Source organism: Chaetodon trifascialis, chromosome 5, assembly GCF_039877785.1.
Source record: "Chaetodon trifascialis isolate fChaTrf1 chromosome 5, fChaTrf1.hap1, whole genome shotgun sequence".
NCBI classification, from domain to species: domain Eukaryota; kingdom Metazoa; phylum Chordata; class Actinopteri; order Chaetodontiformes; family Chaetodontidae; genus Chaetodon; species Chaetodon trifascialis.
The window spans coordinates 28,932,050-28,956,110 of NC_092060.1; the positions used below are offsets into that span (position 1 = coordinate 28,932,050).

General features: G+C 44.8%; 1 protein-coding gene across 3 annotated transcripts in view; it reads right to left on the reverse strand.

Annotated features, from left to right (window-relative positions):
- Positions 1 to 24,061, reverse strand: part of glra1 (glycine receptor, alpha 1) — a 97,340-nt gene that overhangs the window by 38,825 nt on the left and 34,454 nt on the right. For all 3 annotated transcript variants that reach the window (XM_070961929.1, XM_070961932.1, XM_070961930.1), the window contains one exon: positions 6,558 to 6,625. In XM_070961929.1, the coding sequence (XP_070818030.1) occupies positions 6,558 to 6,625 (68 nt within the window). The remainder of the gene's footprint in view (positions 1 to 6,557; positions 6,626 to 24,061) is intronic.

Here is a 24,061-nt window from a genome sequence, read left to right on the forward strand (position 1 = left end):
ACAGTGAACTCAACTCCAGTTTGTCCTTTGCATATTGATCATTGCTAACTTGACAGGGGAATGAGAATGATGGTGGGCGTGGTGCAGGTACGAAAGTTACTACCTGCTGAAATACATTGCTTTGAAAAGGGCCATGAATAAAATGGAAAATTCATGTCCACGCACGCATTTCTCTGACTTAGTCGTGGGAGGAGAGCCTCAAGAAACTACTCTCAAAACTGCAAGAGGTCACCTGTCAAGGAAGCACAAACATTGTTTATTGGAGTATTTTTCTGGTGAGAACAGACGCTTTGTCTGGTCCTCCTTCACCTCTTTCAGGGTTGTTTTGAGGGATAGAAGTACAATTAGGTTAGGCTGGAATTAGGAATCGATCCAGGTAGAAGATATTTACTGTTGCTCCCTCAGAACTTTATTGTGTAACCTCCACGGTGGAGGTTATATTGTTCTCCGCTCCCTGTTTCACAATCAGAGACGGTGTCTTTATTCAGCGTGGGGTGGCATTTAGCTCGCTCCTCCATCCCCCTGATTGTCAATTAGTCTCAGAATGTGGAGCTCGGACACTGCAGCCAGGCTGCCGCCATCATTAAGCCGCGTGGCGTAGCAGAAAAGCATTGCAGGGACGATGTACGGCCACGCCGGCAGCCCCGGCGGGTGGCATTTAAAGGAGCGATCAGCCACGGTGCTGCATGTGTGCGTGAAATACAGTCACATGGCAATCAGCCCCGTCGCCATTTATTACTGTTTATTAGACTGAATATCTCACATGAAACAAATGAGCTTGACCTTTCATGAATGAGTCCCCTTTCTTCTGCTCCAGAATATGATAAATAGCCCGAAATGGCGCAGAGAGGAGGAGTGGCTGTCGATGGAGAGAGGGATGGAGGGAATACAGAGGAGAGGTACGAGCCCAGACCGGGATCATCAGTCATGAACCTGCCTGCGGTTTGACGCCGGCCCGGAAGGAGGAAAAAACAAGCCAACGCGGGCCTGATGGAGTCGCTAAAGACGAAGATAATTCTGAGACACAAGTCTGATCTTTTCCAGAGCTGTTAGTTCGAATGTTCCTGAACTCCTCAGCAGCTGTTTCCTTATTTTTCCTCCATCCTGCAGCTGCACACACCTGTCCTGCCCAACGGTGCGTTTATGATTCATCTCTCCTGTATCAGTACAAACAAAACCGTCGTGTTTCAGTCAGCTGCAGTCACAGATTCTTTAAGGATTGAGGATTTTTATCTCTCTGGGCCTCCAACAGGGAGGCTTTACTCGTTCATTTCCTTGTATTTACCTTCAAATTTAAATCCCCTCCTTTAGCTCACGCCTGCAAATTGTTCCATTTATTCCCTCAAACTACTAAAAACCGGTCTACAATGTTTCCATTAATTCAGTCAAAACACTACTTTGCTCCCTCAAACTAGAAATGTTTGTCAGCCCAGGATCCTGCGTATTTATTGGACCGTTCCACCCCTCAAGTAGCATGCCCACTGAGGCGGGTCTGCAATTAACTCTCGCCTTTTTATTACCCCTAACCATCATCTTTTCCAACTGTTGTAGCTGCCTTCCCTTAACCGTAGTTCATTTCTAAAAATGTTGTAATTGAAGGTTTTGCAGGACTGTCCAGAACTGATAAAGTTTCCCAAAGACCCAGTGATTCATTTTTCATCATATGTGCATATTTAATGGTAGGTTTCATGCGGAAAGGGCTCCACGTCAGGCATTAAAAACACAAACAGGAAGGAAAAAATACAGAAATAAAGCTGCTTATTAATCTAAGGTATATCCACATAAATAACTGAAGCTTTGTGTTATATTTCTGTTTTTATGGTGTTTGAATTTTGTGTTTTACAGCAGTTAAAAAGTCAAAATATGTATTTCTTTAAACATAAATCCTGAGCTAACAATCGTTTCATAGGATTAGAAAATGCTTTGCACTTACATTTACTGATAGCAGGAGTGTTTTTAATTTTGCACTGCAGACTGCTCCTTTAATTCACATCATCCACATCGTGATATAAGCTTTTACACCCTTGTGGCCTTACTCTTTTCTTTTTTTGGGAGAGCTGGTCAGCTTGCGGACGTCTTCTGGTCCATAAAACCTCAGCTGCACAGGTCTGAGGCTCCTCGCGGCTGCAGATGGATGCACATGAAGTGCATGGTTCAGACATGAGGGGGTGGATGCCGCTGCACTCTAAGACTCAAATGAGGGGAAAGTAATTTGAGCGTGGAAGTTAATGATTTCAGGGAATGGCTTACAATCAGAGTGACTGGATGACTAATTGGAGGTTTATTAAAAAATGTTGTTGACGCCGCGGAGGCTCGGCGCTGAACACTTCCTCCTCCTGAGGACGGCTGCATATGTGCAGTAAAAAGTGGGACTCCTGCGACGTGTGTTGGCTCATACTCATGGTTTAATATCCCGACATAAGGCCGTTGGACTGTTAAATGCTACCCTGAAATTACCATCCACCACCGCCACGCTGCTATGAAACCATTAGCACAGGAAATGCTGTACTTACACAATACCAAACTCATTTCAGCATGTATTAAACTCAGGCAGTAAACCACGCATGACAGACCGCAATCTTCCTCCTCCTCCTCTTCTTCTCCTTCCTCCAACAACAGCAGAAAGCCTACAGAAACAGCAGTAGCAGCCATATTCTTGTTCCTCGCCTGTCATAACATCCTGCCGGCTCCCTGGATGCTACTCAGGTAGGAAGAGGAGGTAGGAGGTTACGGGGGCTCACACATTATGGCAGCACATCTGCTCTGCTCAGACAACGCTGCACGGAGGAAGAGAAAGACGCTGTTTTCACTGTGTTGCCTCAAGATAAGCCGGAGCAGCAGCAGCAGCAGCGCTGTGGGATGTCAAATCAATTTACAACAGCAAACCTCTCCCTGGATCACAAGGCAAATTTTGATAAATGAAAAGTTTAACTCCTGAACAAGCGCTGATGAAATTAAACCTGGTTTGTCGACACAGTTGTTATTACGCAAGAACATGAAGTGATGAACCCAGACTGGAAAACGATAGCTGACATCTGGGGGATAAAAGCGCCTCTAAGAGGCAGTAAGCTACTGTTTACCAAAGGGAGCCACTGTGCAGCAATTATACGTCCAAAACATGCTTCTGAGACTGAGCTCATACAAGACTAACACAGTGCTCCATCAGGATACAGCCATGCAGACACACACTTTAGCTTAAGCTTAAATAATGTCCCATACATGCAATATTTTTCAGAAATATCTCCTCCACAGCTGCTGGAGAAATGAAGTGTTTCTGGAAAAAACGGTCTGAAAGCAACTTCACTGTCGTTCTTCCTTTAAGGACGACTACAGCTGCGACAGCGGCGAGGAGGGAAGGAGCGAGGGAGGGGGATGAAGATGGAAATACTACTTTATGTAACACGAGTAAAGCCTTTCATAGAGCTTCACGTGGAGGGCGAGAGAAGGAATGAATGAGTGAGATAATGTGTGTGTGTGTGTGTGTGTGTGTGTGTGTGTGTGTGTGTGTGTGTGTGTGTGGTGAGAGAGGTAGAGCACTACATTCCCCACAGAGTGAAGGACAGCGTACATCCTACCAAACCCTCTCTGTTATAGATCTGTAGCTTATAGATCTTCAGCTTATCAATAATAAGAAACATGTACATTACATCAGCCTGGTTTAAGATGTGTACTCTTTTTATGCTTTTATATTCTTTTATCTGCATTTAATGTCCTAATAATCACGTTTTAATCCTTTATAAATAATGGTCCAGTGGGTGTGGGTGTCTTGGACCTGTCACCATGTCCCATATGTGATATGTGTGTGTGTGTGTGTGTGTGTGTGTGTGTTAGAGAGTTAAATACAATGGGTCGATGTGTGTGTGTGTTAGAGAGAGACATGAAATGAGGCTGGAGTGAGTGTATGTGTGTGTGTTCTCAGAAAATGAGCGAGAGAGTGGGAAGAAGAGTGAGAGAAGGGGTTGCGTGTCTGTCGGAGTGTGTGTGTGTATGTGTATGTGTGTGTGTGTGTGTGTGTGTGTGTGCGCGTGAGCGGGGAGAGCGCTGAAACAGGAATAAAGCCGTGTACCACCGGGACTTCAACACGCACTGCGCCATTCTACTGACTCCATCTATCACTGAGCTCAGGCCCCAGCAGCACTGTGTGTGTGTGTGTGTGTGTGTGTGTGTGTGTGTGTGTGTGTGTGTGTGTGTGTGTGTGTGTGTGTGTGTGTGTGTGTGTGTGTGAGTGAGTGTGTGTCCATGTGTGTTGAAGATGGAGGGATACTGTAGTCCAAGCTTAAAGCGAGAGCCGCACACCACAGCGAGCGCTGCATTGAGGAAGTGTCCCCTGCCTCCTGCTCGCTCTGCGCCGCCTCTGGAGCTTAAAAATGGATTTTCTGGTTTGATAAAACCTGATAAATCCAATTATTTCACCGCTTTCCTTTGACTTCTAATCCATCCTTTGAGAGATTAGAGCGAGAACACTAACTGTGGTCTCCAGTGGGCGAGCTCGGCATCCAAAAGTTATCCTGCGCTCTGCACTTGAGCGACATGTTGCTCAGTCTGACAGCAGGATCAGAGGCTTCAGTGACCTTTGACCTCTGAGACTTCAAAATAACAGCTGCAGCCATAATCTCACTACCTGTCACATAGCTTCATTTTGATGAGTTCATGCTGTTAACAGGCTAAAGGCTTCAGAAAAACATGGCTGAGAGTCTACAGCCATGTTAGCATGTTAGCCTACTTAGGCACTTGGAGGCAAATGCTAATGTAAGCGCGCTAACATGCTCAAAATGGCATTGCATATGGTATAATGTTTATCACACCCATCTTAATTAACCATGCTAGCATGCTAACATCTGCTAATTAGCACTGAACATAAAGTAGAGCTGAAGCTAACACTTTGACATAAGCTAACTGGACGTGTTGTGGCTCCTGTGTCTGATGAAGGTTTTGCCTCCTTTCTTCCTCTTTACTTTCTCTTTCTGCTCATCATCGTCATCATTTTCTCTTCCCTCCTCACTTTTTCAGATTATTTGCCCCTTCCTCAATCGCCCATCTGTCACCCGACTCCCTCCTTTCATCCCTCCCTCTTCCGTTCTGACAAGGATCGATTTGGCTCCTGCAGGAGGGAAAATCTGGAATTTGTTCTGCATGACGAGGATCTGCAGTGGCTTGCAGTTTCAGAGCAGCGGTGTGTGTGTGTGTGTGTGTGTGTGTGTGTGTGTGTGTGTGTGTGTGTGTGTGTGTGTGTGAGTGTGTGTGTGTGTGTTCCGGGGAGGTCCAGCTTGGGATATCCTCCCTTCCTTTACAGGATTGCCTTTATTTCTGCTCCTCCATATATTCAGTTCCTCCTCTCTTCCCATGCTCCTCCCTCCCCTTCATTCTTCTTCTGTTCTTTTAATATCAGACCTCAAATAAGGAGACTGTCGGCATCAGTAAGATCAAGTCATTGTTAGTTATCAGTTACCAGCCCCATCCTTTAATCTTTAAACCTTTAAGAGCCCCGAAAGCCAATTTTCTCATTCGGCTTCTTCGCAGGGGTCCGACAAACATGCTATCATCTGCCACATTTAAAGAGGAGCTGGTTATTATTGCTGTATTTGTGCATCTGTACATCAATTAGAATAAAATAAATGAATAATCTGAATCTGACAGCACTTGTTGGGTTGTTTGCTGCTGTTGTCAATCAAATCTGGTCAAAGTGCACTCAAACAGGCCTGATGACAGTTTAGCTTCTGCACTTTTGCAGCTTTCAGGCAAATCTGAGACTAATCCAGAGCAGACCCGCTTCAAAAATCCACCATGTGTATTTTTGGAGTATTTGTACACAAGGCGGTTAAAAGCAGACTGATTGCCACGAACGCCCCCGAGGACGTGACCTCCTTGTCCTTCACGGTCGCTGCGGTCCTGCCTGTCTGGATGCATCCGGTGGATGAAGACGTGATTCATGTATTTTATGGAGCTTCGAATGCAAATGTTTTCATGGAGGCCATAGGTGCCGAGATCACCTCTGCAGTCACACACACACACACACACACACACACACACACACACACACACACACACACACACACACACACACACACACACACTGAGGTTCAGTGTTACCATGCCTTGTTGCTCTGTGAAGGTTGATAGTTCAGTCATATTAACACTAATGGATTTTCTGTGTAATGAATAAGCATAAATTTACCCCCATCGCTCGCAAACCGGCACAACAGCAGCGCCGCCACTGCGTTGTTATGCAAATGGCGGCGGCAGCGCTGCGCTCTTTCAAATGAAGTGTTCGAAATGGGAGAGAGGCTCAATGAGGCGGACACATTTCTAAACACTCAGCGGGCAGACGGCTTTTAATTTCTGAGAGGAAATAAAAATGAAACTTCGTGTGTGCTGAATATCAGCGCCGCCATCGCTTCAATTAATCGCATCTTTCAGGGCAGAATTACCCGAGTCGAAATGGAGCCGCGATGAGATGTGACGTTTTCCATTAGCCACCCGCCCAACCATCCACACACACGCACGCACGCACGCACGCACGCACACACGTGACGAACATTAAGAATAACTGAGCTTACCATTGTTGTTTCAGCGATGGATCCAAAACTGTTGATAAAAATGTTGCAGGTTACGTTTACAGGCGGACCTGCAGAGAGGAAGAAGAGAGGGAAAGAGATGAGAGGTTAGATTTCATCAGAACATCTATCAGCTGAAGCAAAACACCTCAACAGATCAAACCCATCGATACAAACTCAGACAAACAGAGGGAGCAAGAAAAGTTTGATCAGATCTGTGAAAGAATCTTTCCTCAACTTTTAACCAAAATCAGTCTTTATCATCCAAACCAGCCTGAAAACGAGGCTAAACTCATGTTTGCTTTCTCTCCATGAGTCGGTCTTTGTGTTTGTGTTGGCTGTTTGCTGTGAGGAGGGGGTCAGTTAACTCGCTGTTAGTCATGTTGATTGATCAAATATGCAAATGTCAAGCTAAACAAATATTTATTCATCTTTCCTTTGACCACTTGGGCTGAAGCTGTAAACACAAGCTGACATATTATCACCTGGTGTAGCTGTTGTGCTGAACATGCTAATTAGCAGTTACATCATCATCTGGTTTGGTATCAACGGTCTGGTGCAGAGTTAGTCTGAGTTTTCTCCTTTTATACCTCACACGGTCATTTGATCCATTGTCAATATGAAAATACTGATTCATGAAGCTTTAAGCTTTATTTCTTAGTCGACTTATAATAACCTGAATGAATCTCATCCATTCTTGTCGCCTTTTTATGCACATTTTTCTGGCTCAAACGTTCATTTCTCTTGTAAAATTTGGAGATGTAGGCATCTGGAGGCCATTTGAAATCTCTCCTCATGGGACGATAAAGATCTGAAGTCAGGTTCAGGATTGTGTTTCGGTCTCTGTGTGCGACCGGAGGCTAAAGCTAAAGTGAGCTGATGACAGACTGCAGGAAGTAAACAAAGTGAAAGAAACTGCTGAATAAATGAGTCTCTGCTCTGGACTTAAACACTCCGACTGCGTCCGACTGCCTGACAACGGCAGCGGGTTTGTTCCAGAGCGGCTGAGACGGAAAATGTGTAAACATCTCATTACAACTTAAGAAAACTAGAAATGAGAAAATCAATGTCGCATCCCCTTTGAGACTTAAAAAGAGCTGTCAGTCAAACTGAGGCGGTGTCAATAAACACAAGAGTGTCATTTCAAAGGAATTCATAATGACAAAAATAGTCCCCTTCTCCCTCTTCTCAGAGATAAGACGCTGCGTTCAAGGTTGCTTTCAGGCGAGCAAGTCAGAGCGAGAGTAAATAGCGTTCGGGCCTTTTGCAGCCACTCCATCGATTCGCTGTATTACCAGGTTGTACAAACACAAATGCGATTACTTGGCGGCAGGAGGGGCGCGAGGAAGGTGGAGGACAGCCAGAGAGACGTCGGGCTCTCATCTCTTTCAGGCAGCGGACATGAGATTGGCTTTAAGAGCTAAATGACAGGGAGAAAACTGCTCTTATCCGAGCAGTCGGGTGGTCGCTGGTTTGATGGAGACAGAGAATCAATCAACCCGGTAAAACGGAGAACTGCGAGTTTTTGAGTTTCAAAACTGAGCCGCTGAGAGGAGGCGTCACCTTTCACACTGAGAGCAGCAGGAAAAACGCCGATTGGATAAAATGCCTGCGTGAACTTTTCTGCAAACCACGGATACGTTAAATTTGTACATTTCAAACGCAGATCAGTTTCTATAATAAGCATCAGAGTGATGAAGTTCAGCACGCCAGCTGAGTTTTATCAGGAGGAAGAAGACACTGTTCCAGCTGTTTGTTCTGAATCCTAAACAACAAACCAACAGAAAAATTAAAGTTTGAACATATGCACGGTTTGCAGAAATGTACCAAGCCAGCATCTATTCTGGTGACTGTGTCAGCTGATTCACTCTCTTTCTCGGGGTTAGATGAGAAGATGACGACTCTGTAACTGTGGAGCTGGAGTCCGCAGGCGATTAGCCGATCTCAGCACAAAGGAAGCCGACACAAAGAAAACCTCTTCTCTGGACGTTAAAGAGGCCAAGTGGAAGCAAAGCAACAACAGAAACATGGCTTTTTCTCATCTGTTTAGGTGAACTGATGCCCGCTAAATCCACTGTTTGCAAAGATTCACAGAAGCTTCGGTGGTTAAAAATACATTAACTCATGTTCGTGCAGTATTATTGTAAACATTCAGTACTTCTCAGCTCATCCTGAAAGAGGCCGTCACAGCCCAGCGCTTTAATATAAAGCTCCTTTGCCCGAAGTGCAGCTCTGCATTTTTCACGTACAGAAAAGTATTAAAATCTGTGAAATAATTAATCATTAAGCCTGTAATCTGATTTTCTGTAGTCCCATTATATTTAATGCACTCTGCATCAGATCAAGATGATGCTGGATTACAAAATGCATTTTTTAATAAATCAAGAGGCTGCATCAGTCGTATTCTTATACATGTTCCTGTAACTTAAGGTTAAACACACACACACACGCACACACACACACACAGAGTCCCTGGCTAAACTCAGTGTCTAATTCCACTTGCCGGCGGCTAGCTGGGAATGAAGGAAGGGGTCTGGATTATTTTGATGGCCAATTACTCTCCCTGTCACAGTCTGAGGAGTGCTGGAGGCCACTGGGGAGGAATATCATCTGAGAGTCATTCACACACACACTAACACACAACACACACACAAGCACGCAACTGTGCTTCAGCCGTAGAGTAGAATCATAGGGTTGAAGATGCACGGTTAAGAGGGAAAAATCATTAAAGCTAGCCGGAGGCGGTCGTTCCCTACGTGACTTACATGTACAGCATCTAATTAGAACAAACAATAGATTACTCACAGGATTGCGTGAGGAAAGGAGGGTGAAGTAATGAAGACGGAAGGAAAGAAATAACTTTACGATATTAAATCAGCCAGGTTTGCTTCCAGTGCAGCAGATGAGACTGGCTGCGGATGAAGTGAGTTCGTTCCACTGTGGCTGAATGAGGGGAGGACGACGCTCAATCTCAAATGAGAGCTTCAGTTACCTCAGAGGTGATAACTGAGGCTGAACGTTTCAGTCAGCTGCCGTAACGTCTAAAAGCACCAGCCTGTAAAACCCTGACACCGCTGGGCTTCACTCAGGTTCACGCATGGAACTACAAACATGGAGGGTCAAACATCACGAGCAAAAGCTTTGTTTAAACCACGACAAGGAACATTCCTCTTCTGACATACACAGCACAAACTTTAAAAATACAGGACGTAGCTCCATGAACATCAGTCCAGACGTTTCCTGAACTGAAGCACTGATCTGGGTTTGTCTTTACCCACAGTCCTGCCCGCTCCTGTCCATGTCCCGTCGTTTATTGGCTTGCGGTTGAACTCTAACAAACTGCACTGCCATGCAGCCGTCTGTCCTCTGAGAGCAAAAACCTCCACTGCTTTTTTGTAAGGCTCATTATTTTTAGGTTCAACAAAAATACCCAGATTCTCGTAAGAGAAGCAGTTAAATCTGTGCTCAACTTGCAGCTGAACTTTTCGTGTTCCCCGTCGCAAGAAGACCAGAAATCTGATTCGAAAAACTGATGAGAAAATTGGGCCCAAACACAAATTATCATTCACTCGGTCCCTCAAAGATTTGGAATAACGCAGATGTCAGTCTTCTAAACCAGAAACCTTCATTACAGGCGCATTTGGGAGCTGAAGTGAGCACAAAAATGATTAATTTGTGTGAACAAATCACCAGTCTGCGATCAAAAATACTTTCCTGTGCATGAATGATCAGAATATGAAAACAAGCTTCTTGCCAGGAATCGTGCAGACCACAGAGATTTTGATGGATTTTACCCAGCAGCCTTCAGACACAGGAAACTGGACTCTTTTCCCTGACACTCACAAAATCTACATATCATCACTAGAAAGAGGTTAAAGCATCAAGAAAGACAGAGATCTGCTGCGAGCGACGGCACTGGCTTCATTAAAGCTGTGTATTCTGAATTTACCTGTTATGTAGAATCCATAATAAACATCTAGCATAACATCAATTACTGATTTTAATTAAGCATTTTAATCATTTTCTAAGAAAAAAATCTACTTTCTGTGGCATGCACAAACAAACTGGGTGCAGACACACAGGAAGATAAATGGACTCTAGAAGCTTCTTGGTAAATAATCACTGGGGCTGGACCACCTGAGTGTCTCCGGCTGATGCGTAAAGGCTCGACAGACCCGGTCTGAGTGCATCAGAGGGTTTATCCATAAACCAGCTGGTATTACATTATCGCTGTGTTTTTCCTCAGAATGGCTTTTCAGGCCTAACTCAAGTCCTCTGACACATTCCCTCTGCATCCTGGCTTTGTTCGAAATCCCTCCTTCAAAGTCCTCTCTCTCCGTGGCAGGAGGGAGGCGAGTGGAGGGATATCATAATTTGTCTTTTCTTGACGTCCCTCGCTGCTCGTGACGCAAAAAAAAAAAAAACCTGAGGAGGAGGAGGAGGAGGAGAAGCTAATACCCTCTCCTCCTTCTGCTTCTCTCCCTCTTTTCAGGCACAGCAGTTCATTTAATAACCATCCAGAGGAGGAGAGAGAGACAGTTTGCTTTATAGCTTTCCAATAAAGACAAAAGACGGGGGCGCAGCAGAAAACGACAGAGAGGAGAAAGAAGGGACAGCTCATTAACTGTCATGGAGGACAGGCTGGCACTGTGACTCACACGGTACTGTAGCTGCACACTTATATTTGCCTCAGTGTGTGTGTGTGTGTGTGTGTGTGTGTGTGTGTGTGTGTGTGTGTGTGTGTGTGTGTGTGTACCAAATGGCCTGAGCCACACACTCACACACTCAGACATGCACTTCATACAGTACTTGTAAGGACCCTTGATGACGTAATGCATCCCGTCCTCCCATATGAAACGATGGATTCTCAGTAGCTGCGTTTCCATTACCCCTAGAAACCTAAATATCACAATAAAATACTGGTAATGGAAACACCTATATTTCGAAAATCCTCTCAAATATCGCAAAAACATTTTTACGCTCTCATGAGGTGGTTTTTCAGACGTGTCGATATAAAAGTGTATCGCAAAAGTGTAATGGAAACACTTTTTTCGCATTTACATGTCGCATCTGGTGCCACAAGAGGTTCAAGAACATCGCAAAGCTCGTTGAACGTGGCCTGGGTCATCCCAAAATGTTGTATCCACAGTTTGTCTGTGAATTCCTCATTTACAGTCTTCTCCCAGAAATCCCTTATTCGTGGCCGCTGCCACACATAAGGGCTTCGCCTTTGAACAGTTATACGTTGCCTCCGCCTTCTGTTCATAATAAGTACAGCAACAGCCGTAGCGGCTCCTGAGATCAGTGTACTGAGACGCATAACGCTTTCGGCCATCTTCCAGTCTTGCGGGACGGCCGAGAATTTACGAGAATTTCGGTTAGTTTGCAAAACACCGTTCAATGGAAACACCTGCAAGTAGCACTTGAACTTTGTCGAAATTTCAGAAATATCGCTTTTATTTTGCGAACAACTGTAATGGAAACGCAGCTAGTCAAACCTCTTTATAACGAAGCTTTAGGCTGCAGCCGTTTTCAAAATAAACCTTATCCTGAAATTACGCTTTGTTTTTTTCTATCTTTGATTCCTTCTTATGAGTGCACAATGCTAAATTAATTAGCTTACTGTTGCTACTCCTCCTAGCTTCCTGTCCAAACAGTGTTCGCATGCAGTTTGTGCTGATTTTTATCTACTAATATCTTTGGACATTAGTTGGAAACTCGCTCCAGCTTTCTTTTCAACGCACTGTTTAATCCAAACATCTTGGAAAAGCTGTGAAGAAGGCTCGACCCTTCGTCACTGAGCCCAGGGCACACCTGTGATTAGTTGTGTTCACTAAGCTATGATTGGATAATAACCGTTAGAGGGAGGGGCTTAACTAACGCTCTTGAACGATGCACACCTGAATCTGTCTGGTCTCTCTTATCACTGCCTCGACCTAAAAACCACGACAGAAACTCAAGCTGGTCCTCATTAGTATAGTGCAACAGGACACACATGCACACACACATGCACACACACTTACAGGTGAACATATACTGTGAGTGCACAGACACACATTTACTGACGACACACACATGCATGCACACACCTACACACTGACACACAAGAGGAGGTACACACAAATGATAATGTGACACGAACAGACAAGCAAGCACATAAACATGGAAATTCACACACACACACACACGTGCGCACGCACACAGCATTGCTAAACTGTAGACAGATATGCAGGTGCATTCAGGCATGCATGGAACACACAGACACACACGCATGAAGGACACACACAGCATACATGGAGCTCACAGGCGGCACCGCACACACACAAACACACATTAACACTCATTAACATACAGTTTTGCACGGATACATACTGTCGACACGCCTCATTGGCTTCTAACCTTTGCATCTAATCACGTTTAAGTACGCTGCACACAGTCCTGCTCTGCGTTTGTCCCTGCTGGCCACCGTACATCGAATCAACACAAAGCAAATCTAACGGCAGGATGATTAAACTGAAAGTGGTGAGAGTTTAATATTTTTTATGGAAAATGGATATGAATTATTTAGACTATTCCCTGTGTTGCACTCACTCGCACACACACACACACTCACACACACCCACACACACACACACACACTGAGGAGACCAATCAAGGCCAGCGTCCTGCTGAGGTGTGTCGGCATGAATAAACGCCCCCTTTCTTCAGCCGAACGCCACTTTCATTAAAAACAAGTGACAACAGCGATAAAGCAGGATGAAACGGCTCGGCTCGGCTCGGCCTCTCAGCACTTCTGCTACCTGCAGCCGCCGCAGCCTCTCGCTGAGTTCGACAGTCCCCGAGCTCGCCGGGAAAACGCCACGGACAAAACAAAAGCTGTATTTTGTCTCCTTTCTGGAAGCTTCCAGGTTTCATGAGCTTGTTGAAAGACACCTGAACATCATGTTTGACAGTGAGGGCTTAAAAGGTTTGAATCAGCATGCGATCAGTCAAAAATCCTTAATATTCTTTGTGTAAATGGCTTCAAATGAGGTCAGCTCAACTCTTTATTGCACCAAATTTACTTGAATGTGTTCCCCTGAGACTTTTTTTCATCTCTATATCTCATGAATAAGAAGGAGAGTGTAAACCTTTTCCAGGTTTTCACACATTTACCTAAATAACAGAATGTGAGAGCGCATTCAGCTGTCAACCTGCACCAAACATGGAGTGCACACACAAGATGTGGTGACACTGAGACCGTTCCCTTTACGCGCTCGCACTGATTCACCAAAGTGGTTCCTCGCGGTACCTTTTAGTTCTCAGAGTGCGTCGCTCGCTGGTCATCATCATCTACTCATTTTTCACCTCGGAGCAGAGCTGACAGGGAGGAGAGAGTGTTTGGTGGTTATCCAGGAAGTAGATGGTTCTAAATAGAGATGCTATGAAGATGACAGCCTGATAAACCTGCCAGGGAAGTGCCCGTAATTGCTTTTTTAAAGATTAATAGTTCGGCAGGTTTTGCACTCCTCCCTCAGCAGACTTGGAGTTTTTTTCCAGAGTCGACGTAACACATCGCCCTCGTTGTGATTTTTAGACTAACGCTGGCACCGAGCTGCCAAACGAGGGCGTGGATTCCAGACATGAGCCTGCGGGACGTTTTGCTGTCGTCACCGTATCAACGCGACCTCGAATTAAGATTTCTCATGGCAGAAGACGTGGCAGCCTGGCACTTTCCTGGTTATGCATCCCATCGCTGTTCCAAGATGCAGCGTTCCTCTTCCACCAGAGCTACTCTCATTACTAACCTTTCCACTCATGACATTGGAGGCCGTTTTGGATTAAAGCATCTTGGAAACAGCAGGTCCACCTCACGCCATATGTTCAGATGGTATAGCAGGTGCATAAAGACTGCAGGGAGCAGCACTGCTGCCAGTGAAGTGGTGAAAATCCAATCATGCCCAGTTGATACTTAAAACCACTTTTTCTTCTAATCTTCTGCATTTTGGAGAAGCAGCTTCAACAACCAAATTAAGACCTGCATCTGTTAATGTTTCCAGTTCGGATAGAAAAGTGACAAGCTTTGTTTGTTTTAGGATGAAGAAGGACGCAGCAGACGAACCACAACAACAACAACAAGCAGGATTCAGCCAACGTCTCTGCCGACAAACACTGTGTCCATCAACTCAAACAGGACACAAGAAGAGGACACAATGCACCATTCTGTGGACCAAGGCGACATCCAGACGTCCATCTTCAAAAGAAAGAGCTTTGAGCTTCAGAGTGTCATGGTCAACCACTTTGGTTCAGGTTGTCTTTCTGATCACGATTTTGGGTGAATGTTTATAAAGATCGTACTTTTTCTCTTTTAAAACAGACAGTCATCTTTCCACAACATTAACCGAGTGCTTCCAGTTCCTAAGCATAACCATTAAAGAGCCGGATGACGCTGTAGTCACTATGAGTGGATGGTGTACGGCAAGATCGCACATTCTGGTGGAAAACAAGCTAATGTCAGCAGACGTTTGTTAAGTATCAACATTTCTACAAAGTGCCACATTTCCTCATTATGTTAATAGAAAACTTTTAGTTTTTTGGTTTTAGTTGGATTCACAGGAAACATAATTCAGCAGACGGGGCAGGAGCCGATAAATCGTTTAACGTCACCTGAATGCACAACAACAAAACGGTCTTTTCTGTTTGGTTTACGGTCGAGTTGGAGAAACTGAACTGAACTCTTCAAGAACGCAGACGAGACGCCGGGTCACAAACGAACTCGTTGTGCCTCTTAAGACGCCTGCAGACGGTTTTATCAGCGTCAGGACTCACTGCAGCGTCTGGCGCGACTCAGCCAATGAGAGCAAGTGAAATGAGTCCGAAACGCCGCGGCGCTGAAAGCAGTTACAGCTCACTTCCTGCTGAGGACGCAGGCAGCTGAGCGGAGTCTCGGAGGAGTGGACTGAACTTCTGATGAGCTCAGGAAATCAAATTGCCAGATGTTGTTGGTGGAACAGTTTTGGTCTCGTTGAAAGAGTCAGTAGTGCTGAACTTTGACGTCTTGAATAAAAACGCAGATCCGTTAATGTTTATCTGCTCCTGTCACATTTTTTTTTCATTCCAATTTTGATCATTTAATTTAAAAAATTAAGTTTTGTTGAGAAAAATCCACAGGCCTTTGGGCATTGAGAGACTTTTTACATTTCCTTCCACATTGTGGTCAACTGAAAAAGAAGTTTGTACTCTTTCTTATTCTCCTGCGTCCCTTTAAGGTTCACAGCTCACAGCCTTCAGCCAAGAACTGGACAAATGAACGTTTTCTGAATCTAGAGTCAGACCTGAACCAGGAGATCCGAGATGTGTTCCAACAAAGGAAATGGGTATATTCATGTTTCACTCTGACATCCTTGATTTGATGATAAAATAACTGATGTGATAAAACCCTCACTGATGGGCCTGAATGAGCAGAGAATGACTTTCAAGTTCAACTAAATTAAATTCGTCTCCTTGGAGGCTAAAAGACAACGAGCTCCACGTTTTACTTTGTCCACAGTGAGACATCTGTCCCTGTCCTTGACCAGGTGAACTGGAGCTGGTCCCAGGTGCTGCACAGTGGCTGCACACGGCTCCTGATGCTTAGGATGGATTAAATGCAGAGGAAGGATTTCACTATTTGTCGTGCTGCTGCAACAGTTGCAGCAGCCGAGAGGAGCGTTAAGCAAACAGGTGAGAGCAGCAGTACAGACGCTTGTACTGTCAACGCGTTCGTCCTCATAAAGAGGAATATAACTGTCCACAAAGCAGATCCTGTCGCAGACCAAGGCGGCAGGTCTTTTCTAAAGAGAGTTTCAGGTTAAGCCCACCCGCACCCCTCCTGCTTTCACACTAGGAAAGAGTATAGCTGCTGGAATGGGGTGCGTTCCATTACCAGGCCAGGAGGGTTGTAAAGCACAGGCATCAGGAGGATTGCGTTTGCCCTGCTCTCCGATGATTTATTTAACTCTCTCCTCTCCTGATGCCCAATTTGCACTCCTCTAAGTGACACCTCAGCGCTTCAGCGGCGAGGCCGAATTTATTCACAGCAACAAATGGCACAGAGCAAAACAGAGCGAAGGGAGGCGAGGGCAGGAGAAAAGTCGAAGGCTACAAATGATATGAAAAATACCCTGAACTACGCAGGAGCACCTCTTTTGCAATTTGAGCTGCCTTCAGCAAAAAATACTACAATGGCTGTGAGACATTAAATATTTATAGGGTGTCTTCTGAAGGCTATACGTCCGGGGAAAGCAGTTTGACTTTTTATTGAACTAATATATATTCCCCACACATGCTCGTGGAAGTTGAGGAACATGGCTCATTTTACCAGCCGGACCGAGAGAGAGAGAGAAAGATGAGGATTGTTTCTCTTTCTCCATTGCTGTTTTTCCGCCATTATGTCCGGACACGACAGCTGAGGAGGTGATCATTTTGTTCTTATCCTCAGAGCATAAACATCAGAGCCGAAATGCCAGCGAGAGGGGAAAAAAAAGCTTCCCTGGGAACTTTAAAGCCTCATAAATCTCCTGACTCAATAGTGAAACAGTGAAATAATGAACATTTTATCAAACCCTGCGAGCTTTATATTCCTGGAAGTTACTCAGCTCAACTTATGAAAGTTTGCTAAAAGCCATAAAACTGAGTCCATAGGAGAAAAAACCTTTAAAGGGTCTTTGGCCAGAGGACACCTGAAGAGTGCTGCAGGTGTATCTTTTATGCATACAGAACTTTACTTATTTACTACGTTAACTGAAACATTAAATATCTGCTTCTGTAAAGGAGCCAAAAGCCAAAACGGCCAAAAGTATAAGGACGCCCAAACAGACATCTCGTTCCAAAGCCATGGGCTCTAATCTGCATCTATAACAGCCTGCACCCCTCTGGTTTTTGGGTTTTTACCACACTTTGGAACCTGGTTGCAGGGATTTGCTCCCATTAAGGTGCAACAGGATCAGTGAGGCCCAGCACCGATGCTGGGTGATCAGGTCTGGATTGTTCCAGTTCATCCAAGTGTTGGACGTCAGCGATCAATCTTCGGCCCCAAACTGAGAAAACTTTTTCTTTATGGATCTGGCTTTGTGTGGTGATGTGTTGAAACACAAACCCAACACAAACTGTGGCACAAAGCTGGAAGGAAACTGTTGTCTGCGACATTACTGTGTGATGTTCCCTTCACTGAAACAGGACTGGAGTAAAAGTACACTGAGGTATTTGGACGTGTGTACAAACATGGGATGTTTTTTCCCCTCAAATTAAAAACCCTTTAAGGATTTTCCCTGCACACATCCACAAACAGGACTACAGGCAGGAGAAGAGGGAGAATATCTCTCAGTTTTGTTGATTTTTTCTCCTCTATTACATCCAGACACGACAACGGAGGAGGAGATAAACATCAAGGCTGTGAAACGTCGGGGGAAAAGAAAAGAAAATGCTCAAAGGCGGCGAAACATTAAAGCACCGTCCGTCTCCTGACTCAACAATGAAACAGGACGTGTTTTCTCCCTCTTCCTTAAGTCTACTTTCTCTGAAGCCACATCCAACCCCTGAAAGAAGAACCTGTCTGCGCCACCATCATGTTTATTTCTGCCTTCATCCCCACGCAGGTGCTGTGCTCCTCTTCATTCACACGGACGCTCTCATTATTCTGCCACATATGCAAGCGTGTGCCTCCTATAGAACAGAAGACTGTTTGGACTTTAAACGAGGAAGTAAACAGTGCGGGTGATCAGCGGCGAGGGAGAAACACACTTCCTGTCACACTTTAATTGGAGCGGTGAGATGAGGAATGGCGGCTTCTCCCGCAGAGATATTCAGCCATCCATCATCACCTCTTCCACCGAGTGAACTTTAGGGAAAAAACTTCATTTTCCTCCTCTTCCCCTCATCTCTCCGTGGATCTGCTCTCTTCTCTGCTGCTTTCCCCTTTCTGTCCCTGTCTCATTGTCCCTCTGACTCTCACGTCCCGTCTCATTCGCATTCTCTCTTTCAGCCACAGGGTATTCGAGTTTCATTATCAGATAAAATGTATTCAAAGTGGGAGGCAGCCAGAGAGGAGAGGATGGAGAGATGGATGGATGCATGGCAGCCTGGTCAGAAATCACCTGAGGCGCTCTGTGTGTGTGTGTGTGTGTGTGTGTGTGTGTGTGTGTGTGTGTTTGTCTATGCATATTTACTCAAAATTGGCATTCATGCCTGTGAGCATGATCGGTTTCTGTGACGGTGTGTGTGTGTCCTGCATGTTTGCACGGAGAATATTAGCGTGTGTGTGTGTGTGTTTGTGCCTGTCAGCGTGTGCACTTCCTCCCTCCCATATTCCCTCTGTTTATACATATTATTCTAACACACACAGAGTCTCATCTATGCATTAATCATGGGTCAGAGCACCCTGAGAAACATACCTCTGTATCTATGCATGTATGTGTGTGTCTATCTGTGTTTCAATGTCACCAAATCATACACACACACACACACACACACACACAAAAGCGCCGCTATATATCCTACAAACAAATACTGAGTGTGTGCATCACAGCCGGATGCGTCTCCTTCCTCTGTGCCATAGAGCTCCGTTATTCCAACACATCAGTGCGCCGCACTGTTGTTGGACGCTGGTTTAGGAAATGACTGAGACTTTAAAACACTGAAACTTGAGCTGCATGTGAGCCGTGTTTAAAGATGTCTAAAGGCTGAGAGACAGACAGGAAGCTTCACTCAGGGACTTTCAAATTGTTGGTCTTTTAATGGGATTTTTCTATTAATTCTATTGAATTTCATCCATCGAAGTGATGAAATCACAGACTGTTCACTCTTTCCCTGGCGGTGCAGTCATGAATGGATTTGAATGTTTCATTGAAGTTAAGTGTTATTTATTGGCCTTTAGGAACTGCAAGCCAGAGATCTGAAGGAAGATTCAGGAATAATGAAGGTATGAAACCAATTACTGGACTTAAATCTGACACACTGTGGACGGAGGAGCCTTTGACGCATCAGTTTGACCTAAAAGGTAAAGAAAAATTCCTTCAGGTCAGCTGAACGATGCTTCATCCGCCATGTGGAAAAGAGCGAAACACACGTTTTTCTACAATATGCGAGTGAGCTGGGCCTGCAGTGAATTAGTAAGCAGAACCTTGAAGGGCTTTCCAGGCCAGCTTTGACTGACGGGCGGACATGACAGGCTGGCAGCTTCCTGACTGCAGAGGGACAGAAATCAATAGCAGCCATACGGCGACAGAGAGGAAGTGACTGGAGCTTTATTCCACTGGATTACTGCAAGGTAGTGATGCTGCAGAGTGTGTGTGTGTGTGTGTGTGTGTGTGTGTGTGTGTGTGTGTGTGTGTGTGTGTGTAAAAAAGGACAAAACACAGAAATGTGGGCAGTCTCGTGTGTGTGCGTTTGACTGTTTGTGTGCACGAACACGAGCGTATGTGTTTGCTTGATCCTTCCTGTTTGTTGTTTGCATGTTTGTTTGCCTGAACGTGTGTTTGTGCAGATGGACTGTTTGTAGTGTGAGTGTGTGTGCGTGTGCGTGTGTGTGTGTGTGATGGTCATCTGCTCAATAAATCAGTGTGTGATTTAACAATGTGTCGTGATGCTCCGCTGTGAGCTTGATGCTTTTAATCATCTTGAGAGGAAGGTAGGTAGTCATGTGAGATTAGTGGACACACACACACACACACGCACGCACGCACGCACACACACACACACACACACACACACACACACACACACACACACACACACACACACACACACACACACACACACACACACACACACACACACAATACGCCCACTCACCTCATCCCTCAAACATTTGCATGCACTCTCAGCCTCACTGATAAAACAGGTGGATTCAGTATCATCGTGCCTCTTTTCATGTTTCAGATGTTACAAATGGAAACCAAAAGGTTTCATGATTTAAATATTGTGTTCCTGTTGCAGCACTCAGGCCACCATGAGCACAACTCCTACTTTATCTTTTATTTTCATTTACACCCTGCGTTATTTTGCCTCTGCGTGGGATAAGAGGGTGTAAGAAACAGATGGATGAATTTTCACTTTGAACTTTATATTAAGACAAAATGCTCATTAGCGACGCTCAGTATGTCGGCCTTGATCTTCTGTCAGTGATGTGTCGAACGTGACTGATCTGGACGTGTGCACAGAGTTTTCATGCATCATGTCTCGTGTTGCGGTGTCGTTTGCACACACGTGCGTGGATTTGGTGTCAGATGGGTGAATTTCAGCCACCGGCTTCTTGCACCACCTCTGAAACTGGATGTCTGGTCTGACTTTACCTCTGAACTTTAATCAAAAGCTGCATTTCAGCTACGTAAGTGTTTCACTGATTTTGTGTGTATGCTCTTTAAACCCCTCCCTAAGGACTCTGAGGTGGATGTTGTGACTTCCTGCCCCCCAGCACTGGTTTCCTTTAAGCAACACTTTTCTAACCCTAACCGTGTTGATTTTCCTTGTAAAACTTAACCAGACTGTAACTAAAGAGGTGCAGAGGAACATTCATATGAGCCGTGTCTGGAGGGCATTGACAAATGGCTTGTTTTGTCATGTGTGGATGAGGATTTATTGGAATTTCTTTAGCTGAGGAAAGCCCTGCAATCACACCCAAGTGTTTCCTTTCTACAGGCCTGCGCAGACATATTGTACTCTTTAAAATAGGCCACTCGGATGGGCATTAATCTGTATAAGGGGATATTCTGCTTTGCATTCTCTGAAACCACTCTGTGCTCCAGCCTGCAGTAAACATTTTGCAGTGCTGGCTTTCTGCAGCACCGTGCAATCACATTATAAAGGTGTTCTCCATGAGACAGGCCACTTGGATAAGCATAAATCTACATAGCAGCAGGTTTTTTTTTTTTTTAGCTCTCAATATAAAGTAAAGTAACGGCAATATGCTCCAACCTGCAGTCGTCACATTAAAGTGTCACCTCTTGAAGCACTATGCAATCATATTACAAAGCTGTCCTCCATGAAACCGGGCACTTGAATGAGCATAAATCTGCAGAGACAGATTGAATCCTCTGGCCTCTTGCACGGCACCGAGGGGGAAGGAGAGCCCGGATTCTGTTAGCAGACAAATATCCCCTGGCCTAACATTAATCTGCATAAAGCTGCGGTGCGAGGAGGTGAGTTGTGTGTAATATGTGCTGAACATCTCACAACAGAAGGAGCGGCGCAGAGGCTCTAATCAGGAAGAACGGCTGCCGTCGACGGCGGCCGTGGCGAGGCTTCGGGCCCTGACCTGCTGACTGGATTCTGCTGAACACGCTGGAAGAGAAATCTCTCTCCCTCCCTCCCTCCCCCCTCGCTCTCCTCTCTCACCTTCCTCCTACGTCTCGTCCTCCATGACGGCTTTCGAGTGTGTGCTCAGCTTCAGGTGCGTTTGATTCATTCGCCTTTGCGCTGCTGTTGTTTTGTTTCCTGTCTTCATCCTCTCTCTTCCTTTCCTTTCCTTTGCTCTCACTTGTTTCCTTTCCTTCCCCTTTGCATTCTTTTAGTGTCTTATCTTCTTCTTCTTTAACATCCTTTTTCCATTTCGCTTTCCGGTCTCCATCTTTCCTTTGATGTACTCTCATCCCCTTCACTGTCCTTTAATTGAGTTTGTTTTTAACAACCCCTCATAATTTCATTTTCTTTCATTTCTCTTTTCTTTTTCTTCATTGCCCATTTCTTTCCTTGCATTTGCCTTTCCTTTGCTTTCATATCCTCCCTTCCCCCCTTTTCTCTGCTCGCTTATTACATCTTTCCTCTCCTCCTTCTACATTAAGCTAATCTTTTTCCCTTCATGTCTCCTCTGCTGTCCTCCCCTTTTCTAAAACTGGCATTTCCACCAAAGTTGTCTGAAGCCGGCCGGCTCTGTAGATTAAAGAGATGAGCCTGCACGCTTCTTTGTGCTTAAAATTAGCATTATCATTTGCGATGACAGCATGCATGTCAATAACCATCAGTACAGAAAAAGTGAGGGTCCCACTGAGGATACTGGAAGCAGATCAAGTCAAAGCACAGAGAGGAAATACAATACTTTTGATGAATTTCATCAAGATCCATCTAATTGATTTTTTTATATTGAAACGATGTCAGATTCTTACCTAAATATTCTTTTTTTTTAATCGTAAACTACATGATTAGCATACTCGCTAAAATATGTTAGCATGTAAACATCTTAACATTAGTATCAGTAACATTATCTTTTTCTCTCTTTAGCTAATGGCTAAGGTTAGCTGAGCTGATTGGTATTATGCTCCAAACCTGGGAGTTTTCAAGAGTAAGAAAATGTCTGGGACAATGTGAAGACGTCAAATCTTTAAGCAGAGACCAGAGGAAACATCTACATTAAAAGGGATTAGTTAGGGTTTAGTATTTCTTATCTCAACATGTGGCGGACTTTTCCATGTTTTTAACAAAATAAAAGGCGTAGCCATCTTAGCATTAACAACGACAAAAGATAAATTTAGGTTGATATCGGTGTAGCCCAAACCCTTCATTTATTTACACGCTCATCTGACTGTACAGCACTACTGTGCAAGTCCTCTAGTTTTCCATTAGTTCACACAGTGGACTTACATCTCTTTAAAGTCTAGCTCTAGAACTGAATTGTAGAAATTACAAACATTCATATTTTTGCTGTCATTTCCTGATAAAGCCTCAAGTCACTACTAGAAATACTGTGTTATGACATGAAGACTGACAGTCTCTTCCCTCGAACACATCTCTGAACTTCTTCAGCTATAATTCTCCCCCTCTTATTTGAACATTAAAATGAGAAATTATTTCTTATTAGCTCTGCATTTTTTCTCCCCTCCGCTGAGCCAGTGGGTAAGTTATGCATCGCAGCAGCCTGGAGGCAGACGGGCTGCTGCCTGCTAATATAAAACGCTGTCTCCTGTGAAGCTGACAGTACTGGCCAGCAGAATAAGCTCAGGAGGTAATTGGGGTCTTTAGTCTGCAAACCAACAGAGTCTATCTCAATAGCATTAGTCACCCAGAGTAATCAGACACAAAAGGATCATATCTGCAGTGCTGCGGAGAAAGACGCTGCTAAAGTTGAATTTTTGTTTCACTCTTCTTAAAGCGCCCGAGTCAACCTTTGAGCACTGGGACCTCCAGTGTTTCCTCAGCATTGTTTCTACACTCACTGAGGAATATTCTTTCAGCTGGAAACACTAAAATAAGCTTTACTGTGTCTGGCAGCACAGCCCCAAAACACTGCCCAGTGCATCACCTCAGCTTTTTGCTCCGTCACCAACAGTAATTGCCTGGAAAGACCTGCAGCACTAATTGCAGGATGAAGCCCTGCGTGGATCTGTGTGTGCACACTGTGTGGAGTGTGTAGGGGGGGCTCTACCACGGCTTCCTCTCTGTGCATGTAAATCAGGGCCACACACACATTAGTAACGACTGACAGGAGCCACTGTGCAAAGGGCCTGCTGCGCTACGAGCGTTAGCATGTTAGCTAACGGGCCAAATGGGCCGAAAGA